This window comes from Mobula hypostoma, chromosome 3 (assembly GCF_963921235.1).
Source record: "Mobula hypostoma chromosome 3, sMobHyp1.1, whole genome shotgun sequence".
In the NCBI taxonomy this organism is placed as follows: Eukaryota; Metazoa; Chordata; class Chondrichthyes; order Myliobatiformes; family Myliobatidae; genus Mobula; species Mobula hypostoma.
This window is the reverse complement of record NC_086099.1, coordinates 1,180,619-1,195,117: the sequence shown is the minus strand read 5'-3', so window position 1 is coordinate 1,195,117 and position 14,499 is coordinate 1,180,619. Positions and strand designations below refer to the sequence as shown.

The window sequence follows — 14,499 nt, the reverse complement described above, 5'->3', positions numbered from 1 at the left end:
CCTCTATCAAATCTCCCCTGATTCTTCTACGCTCCAGGGAATAAAGTCCTAACCTATTCAACCTTTCTCTGTAACTGAGTTTCTCAAGTCCCGGCAACATCCTTGTAAACCTTCTCTGCACTCTTTCAACCTTATTTATATCCTTCCTGTAATTTGGTGACCAAAACTGAACACAATACTCCAGATTCGGCCTCACCAATGCCTTATACAACCTCATCATAACATTCCAGCTCTTATACTCAATACTTTGATTAATAAAGGCCAATGTACCAAAAACTCTCTTTACGACCCTATCTACCTGTGACGCTACTTTTAGGGAATTTTGTATCTGTATTCCCAGATCCCTCTGTTCCACTGCACTCCTCAATGCCTAACCATTAACCCTGTATGTTCTACCTTGGTTTGTCCTTCCAATGTGCAATACCTCACACTTGTCTGTATTAAACTCCATCTGCCATTTTTCAGCCCATTTTTCCAGCTGGTCCAAGTCCCTCTGCAGGCTCTGAAAATCTTCCTCACTGTCTACTACACCTCCAATCTTTGTATCATCAGCAACTTGCTGATCCAATTTACCACATTATCATCTAGATCATTGATATAGATGACAAATAACAATGGACCCAGCACTGATCCCTGTGGCACACCACTAGTCACAGGCCTCCACTCGGAAAAGCAATTCTCCACTACCACTCTTTGGCTTCTTCCATTGAGCCAGTGTGTAATCCAAATTACCACCTATCCATGTATACCAAGCGACTGAATTTTCCGAACTAACCTCCCATGCGGGACCTTGTCAAAGGCCTTACTGAAGTCCATGTGGACAATATCCACTGCCTTCCCTTCATCCACTTTCCTCGTAACCTCCTCGAAAAACTCCAATAGATTGGTCAAACATGACCTACCACGCACAAAGCCATGTTGACTCTCCCTAATAAGTCCCTGTCTATCCAAATGCTTGTAGATTCTGTCTCTTAGTACTCCCTCCAATAACTTACTTCCTACCGACGTTAAACTTACCGGCCTATAATTTCCCGGATTACTTTTCGATCCTTTTTTAAACAATGGATCAACATGAGCCACTCTCCAATCCTCCGGCACTTCACCTGTAGACAGCGACATTTTAAATATTTCTGCCAGGGCCCCTGCATTTTCAACACTAGTCTCCTTCAAGGTCCCAGGGAACACCCTGTCAGGTCCCGGGGATTTATCCACTTTAATTCTCCTCAAGGCAGCAAGGACCTCCTCCTTTTCAATCTGTACAGTTTCCATGATCTCACTACTAGTTTCCCTTAATTCCATAGACTTCATGCCAGTTTCCTAAGTAAATACAGACGCAAAAAACCTATTTAAGATCTCCCCCATTTCCTTTGGTTCTGCACATAGCCAACCATGCAAGAGGACCAATTTGATCCCTTACAATCCTTTTGCTCTTAATATACCTGTAAAAGCTCTTTGGATTATCTTTCACTTTGACTGCCAAGGCAACTTTATGTCTTCTTTTAGCCCTCCTGATTTCTTTCTTAAGTATTTTCTTGCACTTCTTATACTCCTCAAGCACCTGATTTACCCCGTTTCCTATACATTTCATACAACTCCCTCTTCATCAGAGTTGCAATATTCCTTGAGAACCAAGGTTCCTTATTCCTATTCAATTTGCCTTTAAGCCTGACAGGAACATACAAACTCTGCACTCTCAGATTTTCCCCTTTGAAGGCTTCCCACCTACCAATCATAACAGATGAGGTTTTGGGATACTAGGAGACTAATGATAAAGTAAGTCAAAGTCAGCATAGCTTCTGTACAGGGAAATCTTGCCTGACAAATCTGTTAGAGTTCTTTGAGGAAGTCATAAGCAGGATGGACAAACGAGAGGCAGTGGATATCATTTACTTGGATTTTCAGAAGGTATCTGATAAGGTGTCACACATGACACTGCTTAAAAGGATAAAGATCAGAAGAAATACTGGCATGGATAGAGGAATGGCTGACAGCCAAGAGGCAGCGAATGGGAATAAAAGGAGCCCTTTCTGGTTGGCGAGCAGTGACTAGTGGTCTTCAGGGCTGAGTATTCGGTCCGCTACTTTTCACATTGTTTGTCAGTGATTTGGATAATGGAATTGATGGCTTTGTGGTAAGGTTTGCGGATGATACAAAGATAGGTGGAGGCGTTGGTAGTGCTGAGGAAGCAATGCGATTGCAGCAGGACACAGACAAATCTGAAAATGGGCAAACAAGTGGCAGATGGAATACAATATTGGGAAATGTACGATAATGCATTTTGGCAAAAGGAACTATAGTGAACTATTATCTGATTGGGGAGAAGGTTCAAACAACAGAAGTACAGAAGGAAATATGATTCCTCGGGCAAGACTTCCACGGTTGAGTCCGTGGTAAAGAAGGCAAATGCAATGCTGGCATTTATTTAAAGTGAAGTGGAATATATAAGCAAGGAGATAATGCTGGTACTTTATAAGACACTACTTTGGCCGTAATTAGAGTATGTGAGAACCATATCTCAGAAAAGGTGTGTTGTCATTGGAGAGAGTCCAGAGGATATTCAAGAAGATGATTCTGGGAATGAAGGGGTTAAGATATGAGGAGCATTTGCCAGCCTTGGGCCTGTACTCCTGTACTGACCTATGTTTAATAAATGCGGCTGTGGGGGGTAAATCTCACTGAAACCCGCCGAATGTGGAAAGGTCGAGATAGGGTGGATGAGGAGAGGACTTTTCGTATGGTGGGGGTAGCCATAACAGAGGGCACAGCCTCAAAACTGAGGAGTGACCTTTTAGAGTAGTTAAGGAGGATTTTATTTAGTCAGAGAGCAGTGAATCTGTGGAACTCTCTGACACAGACAGCGGTGGGGGTCAAGTCTGTGGGTACATTTAAGGCAGAAGCTAATAGTTTGCTGATCAGTCAGAGCATTACAGGATATGCCAAGGAGGCAGGTTCATGGGGTTGATTCAGAACTGGAATCAGCCATGATAGAACGGCAGAGCACACTCGATGGTGCTGAATGGGAGAGAATTCAAAGTTCTGAGATGCAACAGGACTTGGGAGTCCTCGTGCAGGATACCCTTAAGGTTAACCTCCAGGTTGAGTCGGTGGTGAAGAAGGCGAATGCAATGTTGGCATTCATTTCCAGAGGAATAGAGTATAGGAGCCGGGATGTGATGTTGAGGCTCTATAAGGCGCTGGTAAGACCGCACTTGGAGTACTGTGTGCAGTTTTGGTCTCCTTATTTAAGAAAGGATGTGCTGACGTTGGAGAGGGTACAGAGAAGATTCACTAGAATGATTCCGGGAATGAGAGGGTTAACATATGAGGACTGTTTGTCCGCTCTTGGACTGTATTCTTTGGAGTTTAGAAAAATAAGGGGAGACCTCATAGAAACATTTCTAATGTTGAAAGCATGGACAGAGTGGAGGTGGCAAAGTTGTTTACCATGGTGGGGGAGTCTAGTACGAGAGGGCATGACTTAAGGATTGAAGGGCGCTCATTCAGAACAGAGATGCAAAGAAATTTTTTTAGCCAGTGGGTGGTGAATCTATGGAATTTGTTGCCACGGGCGGCAGTGGAGGCCAAGTCATTGGATGTATTCAATGCAGAGATTGATAGGTATCTGAGTAGCCAGGGCATCAAAGGTTATGGTGAGAAGGCAGGGGAATGGGACTGAATGGGAGATTGGATCAGCCCATGATAGAATGGCGGAGCAGACTCGATGGGCCGAATAGCCGACTTCTGCTCCTTTGTCTTATAGTCTTATGGAATGGCCTAATTCTGCTCCTATGTCTTATGGTCTTATACTGCTAGTGTGTTACACAGTGAAGATTGCCACAAAATCTTATTACATTCGGCCACTATTTCTTTTCTCTATTACTAACTTGCCAGCACCATCTTCCAGTGGTACAATATCAACTCTTGCATCTCTTTTACTCTTCATATATCTGAACAACTTTTGATACTTGATGTTATTTGCTCACTTACCTTAATTTATCATCTTGTCTCTCCTGTGTGTTTTTTTTTAGTTGTCGCCTGTTGGTTATGTAAAAGCTTTCCAATCCTCTAACTTCCCACTATTTTCTTGTTATATCATATGTCCCCGCTTTTGCTTTTATCAAAAACAGGAGAAACTCTATGGATAGGCCTAATGGCTGACTTCTGCTCCTTTGTCTTATGGTCTGATGGATGCTGGAAATCCAAGCAACACATACACAAAATGCTGGAGGAACCTAGGAGGCCAGGGAGCATATATGGGGAATAGTAAACAGTCGTCGTTTCAGGCCGAGACCCTTCATCGGGACTGGGGAAAATATGAGACATCAGAGGAAGAATTGTTGGGGTGAAAGAGGGGGAAGAAGTGGTAGGTGATAGGTGAAACTGGGAGAGGGGGAGTAGTGAAGGAAAAAACTTCTGAGGATAAATTTCCTTAACGATTCTTGAAAGATCATTGCTAAAGCCTCCACATCTCTTTTGTCTTTGGTTTCTCTTGTCAGCCACCGTTTTATCACCTTACCTTTAGAATATTACTTCTTCTTTGTGATGTGTATATCCTGTGCCTTCCGAATTGCTCCCAGAAATTCCAGCCATTGCTGCTCTGTTTTCATCCTTGCCCATGTTCCTTTCAAAATCAATTTTGACCAATTTTTCTCTCATGCCTCTCTAATTGTCTATATTCCACATCTGACTTTAGCTTCTCCTTCTCTAAAGTTAGGGTGAATTTGATCATATTAAGATCACTTGCCCCTGAGGGTTCTTTGAATTTAAGTGACCTAATTAATTCCGGTTCATTACAACACCCAATCCAGAATAGCTGATCCCCAAGTGGGCTCAACCACGAGCTGCTCTGAAAAAGCATCTTGTAGGCATTCGAAGAATTCCTCCTCTTGGGACCAACACCATCCTAATTTTCCTAATCACCTGCATGACAATCCCCCATGACTATTGTAACATTGGCCTTTAGGCACGCATTTTCTATCTCCCATTGTAATTCGTGGACCACAATGTTTGGAGGTCTCTACACAATTCCTATCAGGGATTTTCTTTACATTTGCTATTCCTTAATTCTACCCACAGAGATTCTACACCTTCCAACCCTATCCCACCTCTTTCTAATGATTTAATTTATTTTTTACCAACAGAGCGAGAACCCCACTACCAGCATGTTCCTGGCTTGTTCATTCAAGAAACATATAAGTATCTGGGAAACAAGAGGACCTGCAAATGCTAGAAATCTAGAGAACTACACACAAAGTGGTGGAGGTGCTCAGCATGTCAGGCAGCATCTATGGATGGGAATCAACATTTCTCATCCTGCTCCATTGAACAGCCAAGTAATGGTTTCCCTTACTGCTTTCAATCGTTAGAGGACAGTGGTGTTTCCTAACAACCCTTCAGAGGCAGGGAAAATGACCCATGATGTGGAAGTGAGCCCTGAATAAGGAGGTTCACTGCCAATGTCATTCTTCCTCAGCCCAGAGATTTGAGGGGTGAAGAACAACTTAGACAGAACTGCAATCAGCTCGACTTTTTTTAAAAAAGGAGGGAGAGAGAAACCGGGGAATTATAGACCGGTTAGCCTAACGTCGGTGGTGGGGAAACTGCTGGAGTCAGTTATCAAGGATGTGATAACAGCACATTTGGAAAGCGGTGAAATCATCGGACAAAGTCAGCATGGATTTGTGAAAGGAAAATCATGTCTGACGAATCTCACAGAATTTTTTGAGGATGTAACTAGTAGAGTGGATAGGGGAGAACCAGTGGATGTGGTATATTTGGATTTTCAAAAGGCTTTTGACAAGGTCCCACATAGGAGATTAGTGTGCAAACTTAAAGCACACGGTATTGGGGGTAAGGTATTGGTGTGGGTGGAGAATTGGTTAGCAGACAGGAAGCAAAGAGTGGGAATAAACGGGACCTTTTCAGAATGGCAGGCGGTGACTAGTGGGGTACTGCAAGGCGCAGTGCTGGGACCCCAGTTGTTTACAATATATATTAATAACTTGGATGAGGGAATTAAATGCAGCATCTCCAAGTTTGCGGATGACACGAAGCTGGGTGGCAGTGTTAGCAGTGAGGAGGATGCTAAGAGGATGCAGGGTGACTTGGATAGGTTGGGTGAGTGGGCAAATTCATGGCAGATGCAATTTAATGTGGATAAATGTGAAGTTACCCAATTTAATGGCAAAAATAGGAAAACAGATTATTATCTGAAAGGTGGCCGATTAGGAAAAGGGGAGGTGCAACGAGACCTGGGTGTCATTATACACCAGTCATTGAAAGTGGGCATGCAGGTACAGCAGGCGGTGAAAAAGGCGAATGGTATGCTGGCATTTATAGCGAGAGGATTCGAGTACAGGAGCAGGGAGGTACTACTGCAGTTGTACAAGGCCTTGGTGAGACCACACCTGGAGTATCGTGTGCAGTTTTGGTTCCCTAATCTGAGGAAAGACATCCTTGCCATAGAGGGAGTACAAAGAAGGTTCACCAGATTGATTTCTGGGATGGCAGGACTTTCATATGAAGAAAGACTGGATGAACTGGGCTTGTACTCGTTGGAATTTAGAAGATTGAGGGGGGATCTGATTGAAACGTATAAGATCCTAAAGGGATTGGATAGGCTGGATGCAGGAAGATTGTTCCCGATGTTGGGGAAGTCCAGAACGAGGGGCCACAGTTTGAGGATAGAGGGGAAGCCTTTTAGGACCGAGATTAGGAAAAACTTCTTCACACAGAGAGTGGTGAATCTGTGGAATTCTCTGCCACAGGAAACAGTTGAGGCCAGTTCATTGGCTATATTTAAGAGGGAGTTAGATATGGCCCTTGTGGCTACGGGGGTCAGGGGGTATGGAGGGAAGGCTGGGGCGGGGTTCTGAGTTGGATGATCAGCCATGATGATAATAAATGGCGGTGCAGGCTCGAAGGGCCGAATGGCCTACTCCTGCACCTATTTTCTATGTTTCTATGTTTCTTCAGTCTGCGGAAAATTCAAGGGAAACCTCTTCACCCACAGATTGATGACTGTTTGGAACTCATCACCACAGGGAGAGCGAGAGGGGAACCACAGGGGAGGATTTAAAAGGACTGTCATGGAACTGAATCACTGGTAGGATCCAGCCAGCCTGAGTTGGCTCTCTACTGTACACTAGTTGTGTTATAAATTCACTAAGTAGCGAAGACAGAGTTGAAAATAGAACTGATTCATTTGTCTCAGATCCAGAATATTAAACTCCAGTCCCATTAAAGATGAATATGCTGCAGAAGAAACTCCTCCAATGCCCAGTGACCAGAGTGCAGAACTGGGTGTTGTGAGCAGCAGCAATAATTGCAGAGTTCAGCACTGACAGTCACTCTCGAAATTGCATTCAGCAATGGTGATGGACAAATACCCAGTATAAAGCTTATTGAAACTTCCTCCCCAGTCTGAACCCGGTAGTGTGTCACAAGTGTAACATGCTGTAAGGTTTCACTGCTCATGTAATGGCCTCTCTGTAATGTTTCACTGCTGAGGTAATGGTTTCTCTGCAGCAGCAATGTTTAGGTTATGACTGGAGATAACAGGGTTTTGGAATGTGGGGCTATCCAAGGAGAGAAATATTCTTTCTTGTGAGTCTGGAAGAGAGATTTTCGTGGTCTTTTGCTGGGGAGAGATGAGAAGACGTGAATGGTGAGAGTGGGCCCTTTTTCTTTTTTTTTGTTTACTTCACTAACCTTATAGTCAAAGTAAGAATTATAAAGCTCAATCATTTACTCGCATATTGTGTACCGTTTGTTATTTTGAGGTACTGACTTGTAACAGGGGACACATCACGCAGCATCCACCCAAACGAGATTTCTTAAGTTTGGCTGGGCTGGGGGTGCTATCACCCCCTATACTAAGCTGCTAGCCGAAGCGAGAGTTACATAAGGTTAGATGACTGAGTGAATAGCTTCCCACATTCATAGCAGGTGAACGGCCTCTCCCCAGTGTGAACTCGCTGGTGTCTCTGTCGTTGAGATGACCGAGTGAATCCCTTCCCACACAGTGAGCAGGTGAATGGCCTCTCCCCTGTGTGAACTGACCGGTGTGCTTGTAGGTGGGATGACTGAGTGAATCCTTTCCCACAGTCTGAGCAGGTGAACGGCTTCTCCCCAGTGTGAACTCTCTGATGTACCTTCAGTTTAGATGAACAAGTGAATCCCTTCTCACAGTCTGAGCAGGTGAACGGCTTCTCCCCAGTGTGAACTCTCTGATGTACCTTCAGTTTAGATGAACAAGTGAATCCCTTCTCACAGTCTGAGCAGGGGAACAGCCACTCCCCGGTGTGAACTCGCTGGTGAGCCATTAGGTCAGATGACTGACAGAATCCTTTCCCACAAATTCAGCAGATGACCAACCTCTGCCCAGTGTGAACTAACTGGTGTGTCCACTGGTGGGAAGACTGACTGAATCCCTTCTCACACACAGAACAGGTGAATGGCCTTGCCTAGTGTGAACTTGCTGATGTACTTTCAGTTGAAATGACCGACTGAATCCATTCTCACTGTCTGATCAGATGAGTGGGCTCCCCCCTGTGTAAAATCAAAGTCAGTCACATGTTCGAGTGAATCGCTCCCCACAGTCTGAGCAGGAAGGATGATCAAGTGAATCCCTTGCTCCACTTCTTAAACATCTGGACAGAAACAGCAAAACTGGCGTGTTGTGTTTGAGATTCCCGTAGACAAATTCCTTGTCATTTTTAACCTGTAAAAAGATTTACAAAATCCATCAATGGCTGTAGGACAACATTTCAGATGAGATCACTTGAGTTGTCAAGGTGTGATCTGGCATCACACTGTTACAGTGAAGTTCAACCCAAGTTGGAGAGAGAAATCATCTTCTAACTGGGCACAGTGCTGGTATCTGGAGTGACCAACAAATTCTCTGATGCTCTTCCCGTCTCTATAAGAATGGGGAATTTCTGCCATCTCCAATCTGTGACCTGGCTCAGTTTGACTCTCTCCATTGGTATTATTCCCTGTTCCCACTGAGCTGCATGGGTTCCTGGCCCCACAGTAACTGAAACACTGTCACAAAAATAGCCGGCAGTGCATTCCACGCACCCACCACCGTCTGTGTGAAAAAACTTACCCCTGACATCCCCTCGGTATCTATTTCCAAGCACCTTAAAACTCTACCCCCTTGTGTTAGCCATTTCAGCCCTGGGAATAAAACTCAGGCTATCCACATGATCAATGCCCCTCATCATCTTATACATCTAAAAAAGGCTCTAAACATAAACAAGTAAATTATACATTGCTTTGGGTATTTGTTAGAAGTCTACAAAATTATGAGGGTATAGATCGGGTAAAAGCAAGCAGCTTTTCCACTGAGGTTGGGTGGGACAACAACCAGAGGTCATGGGTAAGTGGGGAAGGTGAAAATTTAATGGGAACATGTGGAAAATCTCTTTACTGAAATGGTCGTGAGAGTGTGGAATGAGATGCCAGCACAAATGGTGAATATGAGCTCGGTTTCACCATTTAACAGAAGTTTGAATGGGAGCCTGGATGGTAGGGGTATGGAGGGTGATGGTCCCAGTGCAGGTAGTTGCATTAGACAGTTTAAATGTTTTCTCAGTATTGACTAGATGGGTCAAATAGCCTGTTTCCAGACTGAACTTCTCCATGTGTCTGACAGAGAAGCTGGCCAAACTTGTTTGGAAGGGAAACATTTGGGAGAGAAGGAGTATGGAGGAGACATGATAGAGGTGTACAAGATAATAAGAGGGATAGATAGAGTGGATAGCCAGCACCTCTTCCCCAGGGCACCACTGCTCAATACAAGAGGACATGGCTTTAAGATAAGAACTGGGAAGTTCAAGGGGGATATTAGAGGAAGGTTTTTTACTCAGAGAGAGGTTGGTGTGTGGAATGCACTGCCTGAGTCAGTGGTGGAGGCAGATACACTAGTGAAGTTTAAGAAACTACTAGACAGGTATATTGAGGAATTTAAGGCGGGGGGGTGGTTATCGGGGAGGCAGGGTTTGATGGTTGCGGGCCGAAGGGCCTGTAATGTGCTGTACTATTCTATGAATGATGATCACTATCTCCATAATAGGAGATAGATGTGATCACTATCTCCAAAATGCTCTCCCACTGAGAGATCTGACACCTGACCAGGTTCATTTACTAATACCAGACCAAGTACAGCTTCTCCTCTTATAGGCTTATCTACATATTATGTTCGTAAACTTTCCTGAAAACACCTAACAAACTCCACCCCACCTAAAGCCCTTGCTCTAAGGTAATTCCAATCAATATTTTGCAAATTAAAATCTCCCACCACGCCAACCCAGTTACAGTATTATTGCACCCTTCCAGAATCGGTCACTCTATCTACTGTTCGATGTCCCTGTTACTATTGCGTGATCTATAAAAAACACTCAGTCGAGTTATTGACCCTTTCCTGTTTCTAACCTCCACCCAGAGACTCAGTAGGCAATCCCTCCATGACTTCCTCCTGTTCTGCAGCCGCGACACTATCTCTGATCAACAGTGCCATGCCCCCACCTCTTTTGTCTCCCTCCCTGTCCTTTCTGGAACATCTAAAGCCTGGCACTCCAAGTAATCACTTCTGAACATGAAATAGATACTCCCCTGGATCATTGAAGAACATCTTCTCGACTAGTTTGGCATTGTCTAATGTAACTGTTTGTACAATCCATGCTTTCCTACATTCTCTATCTCAGCAGAATACATTGAATGAATGAATACTGAGAAAACATGTCTGCATTGTTTAGCGCCAGATCACCACTGTTTTCCTCAGAACCCTCAACTCTCTAAGAAGATGATATAAACTCTGTTGGGTGGCCCCTCATACATGGTGAAGACTAAAATGACATTTTCAAGATCTGTTAACCTCTATAAAGAGTATACCTGTTATTGGGAAACCCCACACAGCCCTGGCAGGATCCGAATGCGCTGTGAAACCCCGCACACCCCTGGCAGGGGCTGACACGCTGCGAGACTCCACGAACCTCTTGCAGTCTACCGACATGCTGCGAGATGCCGCACACTCCTGCTAGAGCCCTCAGACGATGTGAAACCCTTTACCCACTTTGCAAGGCTCTGGCACACTCTGAGGTCCCGCACTCTCCTGTCAGGATCCTGACATGCTGTGAGGTTTCACATTCTTCGGGTGTACTTTCACTGCAAGTAACTTTCCCACACTTCATCCAGACCCGGTCCTACATTGACATCGGCCTTCCCCTATTTCAGGACGTGCTCGGGTTTCAGTGGGAGAGGCTTCAGGAACAATGAAGACAACTCAAGTTCTGAGATGGTGATGGATAAGGAGAGGTGATCAGCTTAGGTGATAAACAGTGTGGGGATGTTAAATTGGCAAAGGCAGATGAAACGGTAGGGGTCAGGTTGGGAGCAGCTGTGACAGGGCAAATCCCTGTCTGGTGAGAGTCGTTTACATATCAGCTGATCAGAGTTTTGAACTGGCGAGTTTCAAAGGGGATTAGAGTCTCATTCGTCAACGTCCCGGGACCGTGACGAGAGATCTTGTAAATGTAGTCTGAAAATGAAATATATGGTTTCTGAAGCTGTGGTGAGACATTGAGTTATGGAGAGTGAAGAAGTTTCTCAAAGAGTCCAGTGGGGTATAGATAAATTGCAGAGGCGGGTGGGGAAATAGCAGATAGAGTTAAATCCAGAAAGGTGTGAAGGTATGGGGGATGTTTAAAGTAGATATCAGACGCTAACATCATTGAGGTGCAGAGGGAACTTGGTGTCAATGTCTGTAGCTTGCTCGGTGTGACAACGCAAGTAAATGAAGAAGATACGACCACATAGTTCACTTCATTGTTCGGAGCACTGAGTATCGAAGCCTTACGTTACAGATGTATAAAACTTTGGTTTGGCTGCACTTGGAGTATTGGTTCAATTCTGTCGCCCCATTACCGGAAGGATCTGGAGAACTCGGAGAAGGTGCAGGAGAGTTTTACCAGATGCTACCAGGATTGGAAATCATCCTGCTTTTCAAAATATTAGTTCCATTTAAATAATAGATCTGTAGTATCCACTCTCTCCCTTTCTCCAGACAGTGGTGTGCCTCAGGGATCTGTTCTGGGACCACTACTCTTTTATAAATGACCTGGATGAGGAAGTGGAGGGATGGGTTAGTAAATTCACTGACGACACAAAGGTTGGGTGTGTTGTGGATAGTGTGGAGGGCTGTCAGATGTTACAACGGGACATTGATAGGATGCAAAACTGGACTGAGAAGTGGCAGAGGGAGTTCAACCCAGATAAGTGTGAAGTGGTTCATTTTGGTAGGTCAAATATGATGGCAGAATATAGCATTAATGGTAAGACTCTTGGCAGCGTGGAGGATCAGAGGGATCTTGGGGTCCGAGTCCATAGGACACTGAAAGCAGCTGCACAGGTTGGCTCTGCGGTTAAGAAGGCATATGGTGCAACGGTCCTCATCAATCGTGGAATTGAATTTAGGAGCCGAGAGGTAATGATGCAGCTAGATAGGACCCTGGTCAGACCCCACTTGGAGTACTGTGCTCAGTTCTGGTCGCCTCACTACAGGAAGGATGTGGAAGCCATAGAAAGGGTGCAGAGAAGATTTACAAGGATGTTGCCTGGATTGGGGAGCATGCCTTATGAGAATAGGTTGTGTGAACTCGGCCTTTTCTCCTTGGAGTGACGGAGAATGAGAGGTGACCTGATACAGATGCACAAGATAACGGGAGGTATTGATTGAGTGGATAGTCAGAGGCTATTCCCCAGGGCTGAGAATGGCTAGCACAAGAGGGCACAGGTTTAAGGTGCTTGGAAGTAGGTACAGAAGAGATGCCAGGGGTAAGTTTTTACTCAGAGAGTGGTGAGTGCGTGGAATGGGCTGCCGGTGATGGTGGTGGAGGCGGAAACGATAGGGTCTTGTAAGAGACTCCTGGATGGCTATATGGAGTTTAGAAAGGTAGAGGGCTATGGATAAAGCCTAGGTCGTTCTAAGGTAGGGACATGTTCGGCACAACTCTGTGGGCCGAAGGGTCTATATTGTGCAACACACATCAAAGTTGCTGGTGAACGCAGCAGGCCAAGCAGCATCTCTAGGAAGAGGTGCAGTCGAATTTTCAGGCCGAGAAGTCCTGACGAAGGGTCTCGGCCTGAAACGTCGACTGTGCCTCTTCCTAGAGATGCTGCCTGGCCTGCTGCGTTCACCAGCAACTTTGATGTGTGTTGCTTGAATTTCCAGCATCTGCAGAATTCCTGTTGTTTGCGGTCTATATTGTGCTGTAGGTTTTCTATGTTTCTATGTCACCAGGTCCGAACCCACTGTAGGGATATTTATAGATCACAGAAGGCTGTTCAGACCCATGTCCTTTTCTGCTGCAGAGGTCACTGACTTCACCGCCCCCGTCCCCCGTCCCCCCCAATATGCACTCGCAGCCCATGACCGTGACAGCTGTTCCCAGACTCTGGGCTCTGTAAACACAATGTTAACAGCAAGATTAGACAGTAATGAATATGAAGAGGGAATTGCAGTTTCCTGAAAGGACACTCATGCTGTCTGACCAAATGGACCAGCTCCTCATTGGTTTACCGTTCAATTTGCCCCAGAACCCATTCACCCCACGGTCACGCAACGTGAAATCAATCATAGCACATTCTAGCAACAGCCCCCCTCCCAAAAACTGACTGATCCCACAGTCCGGGCTCGGGCGTAAAACTGGAATCGGGGCTGCGGGCCTGCGAGCGACCCTCAATTTACACAAATCCGAGACCAGCCACTTCCTCACCTGCGACCGAACGGAACACCACCAAAATCACCTGGGGGCGGCACTGCGCCTGCGCTTACCAGGAGTTCGCCGCAGCGCCACCAGTGCTCGGAGGTCGCCATGTCGCCAACCGTGGCTGGAGCTCCCCGCAGCGCCACCGGTAGCCGGAGGCCCCCACGGCGCTATCCGTGGTCGGAGGATGCAGCGGCAACCGCAGGAGGTTCGGCCCTTTAACTGAGACACTCTGACCTCCACATCAGCTTCGTCCAGCCGTCTCTTGGTGAACTTTAAAGACGAGCAAACATAATTCTTCTCAGCGATCAACTGTCTGAATGACTCTGGCTGTTAGGGGAAGGGTCACCTCAACATTGTCAGAGTTAATTAATCAGGCGAGACAGTCAAAGGTATTCTGTTGAAGAATAGACTGTGTATACATCCCGCTAGCAATTCTGTTTTAGATTTGGATTTAGGATGAAAACCCTTATTAACACTGAAGTTATAAGAAACATCTATTAAGATCGCCCTCCAACACACACGTGACGTCACACTGGCACCCACACGCGGCTGACGTTACATACACGAGCTCCACACGCGCTGAGACGGTTCAACGGCAGAGCAGACGATCACCTGACACTCCCCACCTTCCCAGCCAACAGAGTATTTCGGATCTACTCTATTCCCATTGGTGCTTGCGATGTCAATCACTGGTTACACCCAATAGCGGAGCGGGACAAGCCGAGAG

At 45.6% G+C, this 14,499-nt stretch overlaps 1 protein-coding gene across 2 annotated transcripts; it reads right to left on the bottom strand.

Moving 5' to 3' along the window:
- Window positions 1-238: 238 nt before the first annotated feature.
- Window positions 239-14,365, bottom strand: LOC134343804 (zinc finger protein 239-like). Of its 2 annotated transcripts, none has more exons than XM_063042552.1 (2): window positions 13,779-14,365; window positions 239-8,722 (listed from the first exon to the last, which is right to left on the bottom strand). In XM_063042552.1, the coding sequence occupies exon 2, from the start codon at window positions 8,322-8,324 to the stop codon at window positions 7,899-7,901; it is 426 nt and encodes a 141-aa protein (XP_062898622.1). In that variant the 5' UTR covers window positions 8,325-8,722; window positions 13,779-14,365; the 3' UTR covers window positions 239-7,898. The 2 variants fall into 2 exon arrangements, with proteins under 2 accessions (XP_062898622.1, XP_062898623.1); XM_063042553.1 differs by having other exon boundaries at window positions 13,838-14,365.
- Window positions 14,366-14,499: the final 134 nt, after the last annotated feature.